The sequence below is a fragment of the Anser brachyrhynchus genome (assembly GCF_964034855.1).
Source record: "Anser brachyrhynchus genome assembly, chromosome: 3".
Classification (NCBI taxonomy): Eukaryota; Metazoa; Chordata; class Aves; order Anseriformes; family Anatidae; genus Anser; species Anser brachyrhynchus.
The window spans coordinates 99,759,284-99,771,519 of record NC_137696.1 but is presented as its reverse complement, the minus strand read 5'-3'; the positions used below and the strand labels follow the sequence as shown (position 1 = coordinate 99,771,519).

General features: G+C 49.4%; 1 protein-coding gene across 1 annotated transcript; it reads left to right on the top strand.

The window, feature by feature from the left end:
* Window positions 1-2,892: 2,892 nt before the first annotated feature.
* On the top strand, window positions 2,893-10,032 carry BAG2 (BAG cochaperone 2). The gene is made up of 3 exons (XM_080584889.1): window positions 2,893-3,195; window positions 8,211-8,320; window positions 9,154-10,032. The coding sequence occupies exons 1-3, from the start codon at window positions 3,029-3,031 to the stop codon at window positions 9,552-9,554; spliced, it is 678 nt and encodes a 225-aa protein (XP_080441015.1). The 5' UTR covers window positions 2,893-3,028; the 3' UTR covers window positions 9,555-10,032.
* The last annotated feature ends 2,204 nt before the right edge of the window (window positions 10,033-12,236 follow it).

Sequence of the window (12,236 nt, the reverse complement as noted above, 5' to 3'; positions counted from 1 at the left end):
CTGAATAGAGCCGTGTGGTGCAGTCACACAAACATAGCTGTGGACGAGATAAGGAGAGAGGGACAGTGAGAGGACTGCGTGGCAGCAGTCTTGACCCAGCCGTCACCTTTCTTCACCACAGGCCATAAGGAGTGTGAAATCTGTGCTTTGTTTCAGACATGAGGAACCTTCCTCATCCAATTGTCTGTGGCCCTGAGGGACCTAATTGCTTCCTTCCTTGTGCCCTGACTTCTTGTCCCAGTTCAGCCATGAGCCACTTCCCTTCCTGCAGAGACTGGCCCCTACCTCTTCAGCCCAGCCACCTATTATTTTGGAAAAGTGGTAACAACATTCCCTTTATATATTTCATAGAAGCATAGAACAGCTTGGGTTGGAAGGGACCTTAAAGATCGCCTAGTTCCAACCCCCCTGCCATGGGCAGGGACACCTCCCACCAGACCAGGTTGCCCAGGGCCCCATCTGACCTGGCCTTGAACACTTCCAGGGATGGGGCAGCTTCTCACAAGCTTCCACAGAAGCTTCCCCAGAACTTCTAAGAAGCTTCCACAGAAGCTTCTACAGCTTCTCTGGGCAACCTGTGCCAGTGCCTCACCACCCTCTGAGTGAAGAATTTCCTCCTGACATCTAATCTAAATCTCCTCTCTTTTAGTTTAAAACCATTCACCCTTATCTTATCACTATCTGCCTGAGTAAAAATTTGCTCTCTATCTTTTTTTAAGTCCCCTTTAAGTACTGAAAAGCTGCGATGAGGTCTCCCTGGAGCCTTCTCTTCTCCAGGCTGAACAGCCCCAGCCATCTCTCAGCCTTTCTTCACAGGAGAGGTGCTCCAGCCCTCTGATTGTCTTTGTGGCCCTCCTCTGGACCTGTTCTAACAGCCCCACATCCTTCTTGTGCTTGGCCCCAGACCTGGACACAGTACTGCAGGTGGGGCCTCCCAAGGGCAGAGCAGAGGGGGGCCATCACCTTCCTCAACCTGCTGGCTATGCTTCATTTGATGCAGCCCATGATGCAGCTGGCCTTCTGGGCTGATCTCACCAAGAAATAGAGCACCTGAGGCGAAAAGGGGCCATCTATCCCTCTAGAGAGCAGGAAGAGAAGTTTCCATGGTCCTTCCAGGTTTCTAAATGGGAAAACACTCTAGGCTGCCCAGATGGTAATGATGCAGTCAGTCCAAAAGACCAATTTTGCTTTTAACATGCATTTTGGTTCCATTGGTTGTGTTACTCTCACTCCTAGGGTAGAAGAACATTTTGCCATCAGAGGATAAAGTCATATAGGTTTCATTTGTACACGACTAACAACTGTTCCATACCTGCATAGTCTTAAACCCCTATGCAAGGAAAAAAAAAAAAGTCCATTATAATTCAGCTACTAGCTATTTGATTTCTGCTTTTTAAACACAACCTGACTGATATGTAATAAATTGGCATGGAAACAATGGCAGGATCCTAGGAAAAAATGGTTACAGAGTGTGCCATGGCTACAAAGGCTTTCTGTTTGTATATGTTTGGGGTGGGAAGTGGTATTTAATCACCTTCTACAAAGACTGTAGCGAGATGGATGGAACAGTTGTTCAAATGAAGTTATTTCCATGAGCTCACAGGCAATGAGCCTTACTTATCCATCTACGTAAAACAAAGGAAACTCAGGCAATTAATTTAACAAGAGGGCTTGGGACATGATATCATTCTGAATGGACAAGCCTGAGAAAACAGCTATTTTGAATCATGGCCGGGGAAGCGTACAAAACAATATCCCATGCAACAAAATCCCTCTCAACTGGGTGCCAGAAATCGGTCTGCTGGAGCCGTGCAGTATTTGCCCAAACCTGGAATTAGGGATAAGCAAATTCCTTTTCAAACAGTCACAGAAATGGCAAGTAAAGCCCAAGTACAACTTGAGTTGCTGGAAGCGACGCAGGTTTCTGCAGGAGCCGCTGCCTCGGCCCGATGGGCCCCCATGGGATGGGCACCGCTGGCCCGGGCAGGAAAGTGAAAGGAGGGCTCTGAACACAGCACTGCCAGCTGTGGTTTCCCTCGCTTCTGACCCTTGAGGCATTTTAACTAGCACGGGCTTGCCTGCTAGGGTGTTCCCCTGGTTTAACATCTGCTTTTGGTACCATAGGTGTGGCAGAAGTGCAAAAAGCTTTCATCTTCGGAGATCATCCCCACTCCATCTATCGTTTAACTGATGGATGGCATTAGGCAGTCATAGATGCCACCAAGACTCATAAGTTTTAGCAAATTGCTTGACCAGCCCTTTGTTCACTCAGCAATACAGAGTAAGCATCTTTTCCTCACGAGGGGAGCGGAGGGGAGTGAGGGGAGCTGAGCTCTGCTCTTTGGGGACAGCGACAGGACCCGAGGGCACGGCATGGAGCTGGGACAGGGGAGGGTCAGGCTGGGTGTTAGGGAAAGGTTCTGCACCCAGAGGGTGGTCGGGCACTGGGACAGGCTCCCCAGGCCAGTCATCACAGCACTGAGCCTGCTGGAGCTCAAGAAGCATTTGGACAATGCTCTCAGACACATGGTCTGATTTTTTTGGTGGTCCTGTGAGAAGCCAGGAGCTGGACTTGATGATCCTTGTGGGTCCCTTCCAACTGGGGGTACTGTATGATTCTGTGTTTAAACACTTTTCTCTCCATTAAGCCTTTTATTTGGGGGGTTATTAGCTTGGACACAGGCGGTGTAACAGGGCCGCCCCGCGCCCAGGAGGGGTTGTCCCTGAGGGGCTGTCCCTGAGGCACCGCCATGGCGGCGCGGGGCTGCCGGCCGCCCCGGGACCACCCTTTGGGCTCCCGCTACGGGACAAGCGCACCTCGGCGTGGCTCGAGCGGCAGCCCAGCGCCCCGAACCCCCCCGGCGGCCCCGCTCCGTGAGGCGGGGCGCGGAGGAGGCGGGGTGGCCGCGGGGGCAGGCGGCGGGCGGGCTCCATCTTTGGCCATGAGCGGGGCGCCGGCAGTCGGCTGCCGCCGCCGCCTGCGGGACGCGGGGAGGGAGCCGCCGCCCGCCCGCCGCCGGCGACTGCCATGGCCCAGGCCAAGATCAGCGCCAAGGCGAGCGAAGGGCAGCAGCAGCAGCAACAGCAGCAGCAGCAGCAGTCGGCAGGGCAGCTCCGGGGCCGCTTCTACCGCTCCACCTCCATGGCGGACCGCTCCAGCCGCCTGCTGGAGAACCTGGACCAGCTGGAGCTCAGGTGTGCCGAGGGGGGGACATGGCGGGGAGGCCGGGAGGCGCGCCCGCCTAAAAACGGGCTTTTTTCAGGGAAAGCCCCGCCGCCTGGATGGGGTTTTTCCAGTCAGGAAGGGTCAGGAGGGGGACCTGACGGCGCCCAGGCGCTTTGGGGTGGCGCTGGGTGCCGGGGGTAGGTGACCAGCCTCACAGACCTGCCCGGCTCCAGCCGTGGACGCAGGTGTGAGGAGCGCTGTGAGGGCTCCCACCTCAGAAACCGAGAAATCTGTGGGCTACGATGCTGACAGGGCTGCCCTCTGCGGCTTAGTTATGGTTTTTCCTATGGTTTTTAGTTATGGTTTCCTCAACGCGGACAAATAGGGGCCGCATTTCATCACCGCACCATGCCTCGTCTCCTCTTCTTGCAGGACGTTCCCCAAGCGACCCATTTCATTTTATTTTTCTTTCCCCATCCCTGGTTTGGCTGCGTGAGAGATGATTCGGTGCCTTTAATCATCTTCCTCGTCCTCCCAGCTCTCCCTAATTACACCGTGTCCCTTTTGAGGTGGATTGCTGCCTCGGTAATGTGAGTGCACCCCTGATTCACCTCGTGGCGTTGCTGTTTCAACACACCCTTTCTTCATTACAGCTGCATATTGATCAGTGGCTTTCACAGAGCCACCCAGCCAGGACGTTTCTAGGCCTTTCCTATAATTAAAGGAGCTCTGGGAGATCTAGGAGCTGTGTTTTCCCCTTTCTGCCTGCATCGCTTTGCATTATTCAAGAGCGGACTCCGTGTAGTAGTCTATTACCCTTTCACTTAGCTTGATTAAATCTCCTTGAAGTCCTTCACTGACTTCTCCGAATTTGCCTAAACAAAGTGACTGTCTGCAAACAAGCCTCGCCGCTCGCATCCAGACCTGGTGCGTGAATGTATGATTACAAAACGCTGAGCCAAATAAGCAGTAGACTATGCAAAAACGTGTTTTAAATTTGCCGAGCAGCTCTGAAACAAAGCAGACAGATGGGTTAACCAGAAATTAAGCCCGAAATTCAACTTTCCAGTTTGCTGTGGGTCTTTCAAACAGGCGTATTTCTAAATGCGGAATGATGGCAAAAGAGAGTCAAGCCGCTTTGATTAAAGTCACTCAGGTTTTATTTCTTTCTGCGTGTATCTAATCAAGATGCCTAATCTGAAAGCTAATTTGGATGCTAGGAGGAAGAGCTTCCATGCTTCTTCCTTCTCCAGCTGGTTTAGTTTGGCTATAATCCCTTGAGATGTGACTTGTAAATACAATAAGTGATTTATTTTTTTTCAAAGTGTACTACAGGATCATCGAGGGGTTTAATTAAAGACTCAGCCATCGAGTTGCTTGAGGTCGGCTGAACCCCTCGGCAGCCCTCACCCCTTCGGGAAGCACTCTGCTTTGAGCAGCCTTCCCTTTCCTCCCCTCCCTCCCACCATGAAAGCCAGAAACCGCGGCTGGAGAGGGACTGCAGCCCCTCGAACACCCCTTCTCCGTAGATCAGTGCTCGCTTCATTTGCTCTGGGGCAGAAGTGCAGTTTCACAGTTTTGTTCTTAATCCCCAGGCAGGTTTCTCTACCACAGGGACGGGCTTCCCAGCGGTGGGAGCAGGAGCAGGAGCAGGAGAGGTGCTGCTGGGTGAAGCTCTGGGGCTGCCGGGCAGCAGGAGCCCAGCAGCGGGGCCGGTCTGTTGGTTGCGAAGGCTCAGACCTTCTGCCCGTATTTGCCCTGCATTGCCAAGAAATCTCAGCAGCAGTTGGAAGCGGGACCAGAGTTTCTGTTCATGAGTCACCGTGCCCCGGTGGCTGTGTTATGAACATGGAGTTCTAGGTATAGTGACACATAAGGCAGAAACGCAGACTCCTGCTTTTCTTTTCCTTTTATCCCCTTCTTAACTTTATTTTTCCCCTTCTGTTCCCCATCAGGACAACCCTTTTCCCCCCTCATTCGTTCCCGTGTTTATGGGACAGCTCAGTTCAAGCAGCTGAGGATGGCAGGGTGAAAAATGCCGCTTTGTCTTAGCACAATGTGTTTAGCTCTGTTTCGGGGGAAAAAAAAGCTGCACCGTCTTTAGGCGTTTCTCATTTCCTTTGAAAATTTACCTTCACCTCCAGCACACCAGCCTTAATAAGCTATTTAAGTAAGCCCGTAGCTTACCACGCCGCGTTATTGCAGCTGTCTCAAGAAAGCGGGTATCGGATTTCTTGCCTGGAAACAAAAGCGCAGGCTGGTCCACCTGTTCCTCAGGGGAATGCTCTCCTCATGTAAATGGTATGTAGGGAAAAAAGGCCCTGCACGTCTAATTGCTCGCAGACCAAGGCAAATCAGAAGTCTGGAGTGGGTTTTTTTTTTTCAGTCTTAGGCGATCGATGGAACACTGAGTTGATGTTCAAAGCAACAAATGCGCTCCAAGTGAAAATGCGACTGGGTGTTTCCCTCTGGTAGGAAGAAGACGGCGCGGACCTGATGGTCCTGCAGTGCGTAAGGGGAGGAAGGCTGCCTGCGCCGGGGTCTTCCTCGGATGTGGCGCGGGAGCCGGAGCGAGCTGCGATCCCTCAACTTGATACCTTCTCGTGACCTTTTCTGGGTTCCATTCGGCGTGGCTAAAGGTTATACGTTGCCAGTTTAGGTTATATTGACGTATGGTGGGTTCTTCCTTTTTTTTTTTTTTAAAGAAAGCTGTTCACTGAGATAACTAGCACTAGGAATTCAAAATCTTACCTTGATTCAAGCCTGTCCGGCATCTTCTCTGTGTGTAGCACTGTCTTCCTGACTGCCTAGGCTTTGGTTTTCTCCTTTGTCCTGGAGCACAGGTTTCTGAAACCATCCTGCCCTGCCTAAGACCAAGGTCCCCAGTAGCTACAGCTGCTCACTTCCTCCAGTCTTGCCTTTCTCAGCCCGTTTCCCTCCATCTTCTGGCAGAGCACAGCACTGGGACGCTGCCGCGCTCAAGAAGTCATCCCTCCCTGTTCCTGAATGAATTTTCACAGGTTTTGATGCCCCTGCGGTAACGCTGGATGGTAATTCCATCAGCAATAGTGCTGGAAACCACGCGAGGATCCAAGTCGCACAGAGCCTTGAGGGTGAGGCCCCTGTTAGCTGCTGTGGGAACCAAAATCCTCCTCTTAGCCAGAAAACCCACGAGCCAGGGTGCGCCGTGCTGCCACACGGTGCCTCCATCTTGCCCTCCAGGGGTCTGCCAAAGTTGAGTTTATTTTTTAAGGTTTTTTTTTTAGCCTGGCACGCTGCTAACAACAGGCCAAACTGGACATGTTTGGAAGGGATAATGTAGGATTGGGGGAGCCGTGAGGAGCTGCTTTCATGTCCATTTCCTCTGGCAGGAGCTGGTGCATCCCTTGCCAGGGTAAGCATTCATTTTGGCCGCTGTTTATGGAAGCAAATGCACCAGAAAAAAAAAAAATAATAGAAATCCCAGGGGCACTCTGTACTGCAGTTAAAGTGGTTAAAATAATTCCCAAGAAGTAATTGTTACAAATAAAGTAGTTCTCAAAATCTGCTTGTATGAGCTTTATAAAGTAATGTCAATCAAAGCTCGAACTGCTGTGTTTTTTTTTTCCATAGTACATTTGACTGTGCAGCTTTTCACATTCTTTATAGGACCCATTAAAGCCTGCGGAAATCACGGCTCGATCCGTTCCCCGACGGCAGACCTTTAGTTTTTCAGTCAGGGCAGTGACATACCTGAGCTGATGTAAAAACTCTGTTAAAATTGAAATTCTGCACTTTCAAATTTTAAGCTTTCTGGGGACCAAAATGGATTTTCCAAGTTGTGAAAATACAGTGGTTTTTTTAAGGGCACGGCAAGGCCTTTATGAAAATATCGCTAGGCTCCTTAAATTATAAAGTGCAGACGTCTGAGGCACGGGGTGACTCCACCTGCCTCATTGCTCTTACTAACCCGTCCAAAATAATAATTACAAGTATTTCTTCTTGGCAAGGGCTCGCTTCGCATTAACTTTTCCCACTCCTCCGTAGAGTTAACGTTAGAGGAGAGGCCCGGAGCGTGTGCTTTCACTGAGCGAAGCAGAGCAAGTGTTTGGTAAAACAGAGCCGCGAACGTGGGGCCTGTGGCGTGCAACTCCAGCCTGTTTTTGAGGAGGTCGCGCTGGCCCCATCCTGATCCCGGCGGATCTGCTGGTGGCCGTGGATGGGCCGTCTCCATCCCACGGTGCCCGGGAAGCGCGGGGCCGGGAGGAGCGAGTCGCCGCGCGCCGGTGCTCCGTTGTGTTCCCAAGCATTCGGATGAACCAGGAGCTTTGGTCGGTGCAGCGGCTCTGTGAAAGCACGCGGGAGGGAAGAACCGAAGAGGATTTGGCTTGGACTTGGGCTGAGGAAGGAGCCCGATGTCGGGAGGGACGTCCATGGTGGTGCTTTCCTGCCAGCCCAGAAATAGGAGCTGATCAGCCGAGAGCTTCATCCCGCGTGAATCACCGAGCCTCCTCCTGCCAGTTCGCTGCATCACTTCATGGAAAGAAAACCCCCGTGGCTGCGCGGGCAGGCGGTCCCGCGTGTTCCCTTAACAAAAAAGGCGTGCCGCTGAGCAGGGAAGGCCTTATAAAGTTAACGAGACGTGGCAGCCTTTCGGTCTCTCCCATTCTCCTCGCCATACAAAGGGGTCGCTGGGTCACAAGCCCCATAGCTCTTGGCGCTTTGCAGGCGGGTGGCAGCGATCCCCAAGGCTCTGCATGTCCAGGCTCACCGTGGAGGGGGACAGAGCCGCGCTGTCAGGAAAATAAAAGATTTAAGTCGGAGCAAATTAGTGTGATGCTTTCTTTTTAGTTTTATTTTTTGCTTGCTTCATTTTTTTAAAATTATATTGTGTCTTGAAAACCAAAGATGGAGAAGGTCGTGAAATCAGACTGTACTTCTTGAACTGAAGGTTGGTTTGGGGTTTATTTTGTGCGTTTATTTTTTTATATTTTATTTTTAAAAAGGACTTTGAATAATAAAATAGATGTTCACCTAAGATTTTATTTGCTTTAACCACGTTCAGGGTAGAGGCTTTCCGTGACGCGGCGTCTGCTATGGAACAAGAGAAGGAAACCCTGCTGGAAATGATCCACAACATACAGAACAGCCAGGACATGAGGCACATCAGCGAAGGTGAGCAGCTGCTTTGCCGTCCTCTCCGGACTGACCCCAGGTGGAAACAGCCCGTGCCTTCAGTGCCGTGGCACCGGCACCAGCTGAGGTTCCTGAGGGGCCTGCCCGTACCTGGGGCGCCCTTCCGAATCAAAGCGTTTTGATGGCTTTGATTGCTGGACAGGCAGGAGTGTGACACGGTTTGTGTGGCCTCCAAGAACCTGATGATTGAGGTATTTGTCATGGGTGTGTGATAGACGGCTTTAAATATAGTCCCTAACTCTATATCTTTTATATTCGGTGCCTCAAATTGGAAGTTTGTTGGTTCTGCAAGGGCTTACATGTAAAATAGGTTGTTGTAATCTGTAGTTCAGGAGGAAAAAAAAAATCACAAAATAGAAATCCATTTTTTACTAACCCCTAATTGCACCTCGTAGTCAGGAACCAGTTTCCTCTTTGTGGCCTTTCAGGGTGCCGTGTAAATCTCTTGTGGCTTAGATCCTTAATTTGCCTGGTTTGTTACTGGATAAAGTTTCCTGATGGTATCACATGCTTACTTCAGTGTGACAGAGCAAGCATTCTAGCAGCAGTGCAAAAGGATTGCTTACATTTCTAGTGAAGCTTACTGCCTCACTTCTAATCATAAGATGTTGGTTTTTTTTAATTTATCTGCCTAAATCCTATTTACTTCACAGAATCTAACCTCTGGCTCCTGGTAATCTCACAGACTGTCACTTGTTATTAAAAAAAACACTTTTTTTGTTGCAAAACTGTAGTAGTTTGATTGTCTCGATGTAATTTGCCCTGGGAAGTACCAGCCTGTAATGCAGACCGCTTTCTTTTTTCCACTTGAGGTGAGAGAGAAGAACTGAATTTGACCGCCAATCGCCTGATGGGCCGAACCCTCACTGTGGAGGTGTCTGTGGAAACCATCCGGAACGCGCAGCAGCAGGAATCCCTGCTGCACGCCACCAAGATGATCGACGAAATTGTCAATAAACTTCTGGATGATTTGGAAGACGCCAAAATCCGACTAATGTCGCTTTACGGCGCGTGCACGTCTGACGTGCCGGCAGGACCCATCGATCAGAAATTCCAGTCCGTTGTGATTGGGTGTGCGATCGAGGATCAGAAGAAAATCAAGCGAAGGCTAGAGACTCTGCTCCGAAACCTGGAGAATTCTGAGAAATCCATCACGTTGCTGGAGCACCAGAAGTCGTCCGTTCGGCAGTCGTGCAACAACAAACAGGATTAAGCTGTCCTCGGGGCCGCTTCTGGCAAACCACAGCGTGGCGGGGTCCCCGTGAAAAGCCCACGGAAGCTGAGACCGATTCTGTTTACGAGTACACGCGCATATAGACGCCGCGCACGCGCACCGACGTATCCTTGGTTGTGAGGTGCAGGCATTTAATGGGTTCTGGTATTTTAGTATGGTATTTGGCATTTTAGTTCGGCAATAAAGAACGCTGTCAGGATTTCTTCTGTAGAGTTGACGTTGCTCTATTGCAAATTGTAACGTGCTTCTGCTGAACTGTCAGAAACCATCGAAGTCTCGCCTTTCCTTCGCTCTCCTCTTTTTTTAAAAAAAAAAAAAACTAAATTTGTTTTGTCATATACTGAGATTTCAGCTTTTCTCTGCTGTATACATAGCGTGTGCAATGGACTTCGGGGGAAAAAAGACAAATTATGGAAATAAACCAAAAAAAATGAATAAACTGTATATTGTATTTTCATAGACAGTGCAGTGTCCTGCTCCTTACCAGTTGTCCTGCTCCTTACCCTGAGGAAGTTCAGAGCAACAAACCTATCCGGGGGTTACAGGCGGGACTAGGACCAGGCTCCAGCTCTGGCGCTGTGCCACTCCGCGCCTGCCTAGCGAACCGTCCTGCCTCCCACGATTTGTGGTAGTTTGTGGCTTTGTTTTAAAGCTAATAGAAAGGGGACCTGTATTTTGTCAGCTGCTGCTCATCATCGTCTGTGGATCAACAGAGCCAAGCGTTTCATTTCTCAGCTGGCAGATGTTGTTACGTGCAGGAAGATGTAACGTTTAACATAGCTTACTCCTTCAGGAAATGGTGTTGCTTCTGTGTTTGTTTTTGCCTCCTGCTCTCCCACTAGTTCACCAAGGGGCACCATTCCCCTGGGGAATGCGGGGTCTCTGCTGCTTGCCCCTGACCCCGGGCTTCTGGGCTGCTGCTCGGAGACACGGCCTCCGGGAGGATGCCGAGGGCCAGAGCTGTGCCCACAAGTGCGGCTCCCTCGGTGTGTGGAGCTTCTGCCGCTACACGGGCGGTGTTCCTGCAGCTCATCTGCAGAAATGGTGCTCCTCCAGGTGGGTGCTTCCAAAACAACCATGCTAGTTCGTGAGAGTAATTAATTTTATAATCGTATTTCAGAAATTACTTTTGGTTTCGATGCTTGCAAACTTTACCAAGAGAGGTAAAGCTGTTGACTAGTTAACAGCATTAAAGCCCTTAATGCACATGTAAGGCTCTCAGAAACCACACTGGAATAGTTAAGTTGAAAATAGAGTTTGGATGCTTAAAATAGTTCTTCAATTATTTTTTTTTAGAGTCCATTACAAGGTTAGGCCAGGAGGGATTTTTTTTTCTTCCTGTTTCTGTAATCCTCTTCACTGTATCAAGAGCTAGAAGTATTTTTATAGCACTCACTAGCACAACTGTGATTTTGCTCTCAAGGACAGAGTAAAGCCATCACGATCTGCAGATCAACAGATGAGGTATTAGTGTAGGCTCATATTGGCCTGTTACTGGTTAATTTTTAAAATTATTTGTTTGCCACTTCCCTAAATCCTGCATCATCTGACCCACAGGAGGGCTGCAATGCATCCATTGTTACCGTCTTCAGTGCTGGGTAAGAAGACACGCTGCATCCATTAGGGATCCCCTAGATCAAAACAATCTAGTTTTAAAACCAGGGGTAGTTTCTTTCATACATACAACTGTAAGACACAGGAAAAAAAGAAAAAAAAAGACAACTAGACTACTGAGCATTTTGCTGCAGTTTCATACTGACTCTTTAAAACCCCACTGTTAAAATAAAATAGCTAACCATAGTTGGCATCCCACAGATGATCAAATCAAGAACAGGTTATAAAAAAAGTGAAAGACTTCCAAGCGCTGTCTGTTGTAAAAAAAATAAATAAAAAAAAAATCGGAACACAGCAGACATGGTTCTATGGGCATAAGGCAGCTGGGACAAGACACTGAGCTGTAGGTAGCCACTTACCTGACCTAAAAATTCTGACCATAAAAATGTGAGTTTTCTCACATTTCAAGTTCTCGCTTCCCTAAAACATCGCTAATTAATTCCTATTTGGGTGTTAAGGAAGCAAATTGTTTGTCTGTGTGCTAAATTGTATGGAAGAGGAAGGAGCAGCGCATTACTTTCCAGATTCCTGAGACGCCTGGGTAAGAGGAAAACCCAGATGCCGTGAGTTCTATTTTACTTTAGAGAAAATATTAGAAAAATAAAAGAGAAATCAGCAGACTGGTTGCCTGTTTCTTTTCAGAAATGCATCAGGCCCATGCATGGGCTGTTGATTTAAGCCCTGTCACCATACGAGCCACATTAATTGTGATTATTTTTGATTAAATGACCACAAGGAGCAGAACAGAATCCGTATTTTCTCTGTGGTGAAGAAACTGAGAGGCGAGAGCTCAGAAGAATGTGTTAGTTGGATTGGGATGCCCACACTTACTCCGTGGAGGGTACCTCAGCGGGCGCTGCCTCGAATCCCACTGTTAGCAGCACACGAACTGGAGTCTGGCACGCACACGCTCCTGGGCAGAGTCAGGTCGCACAGCTACAGGGTTACAGCAATTTCTTGCTATTTAATACGGTGACAATTTAATATAACCACAAAAATAGTGACCTGCAATCAGACCAAACAGTAATCAAAGAAACGCGCTAAGTC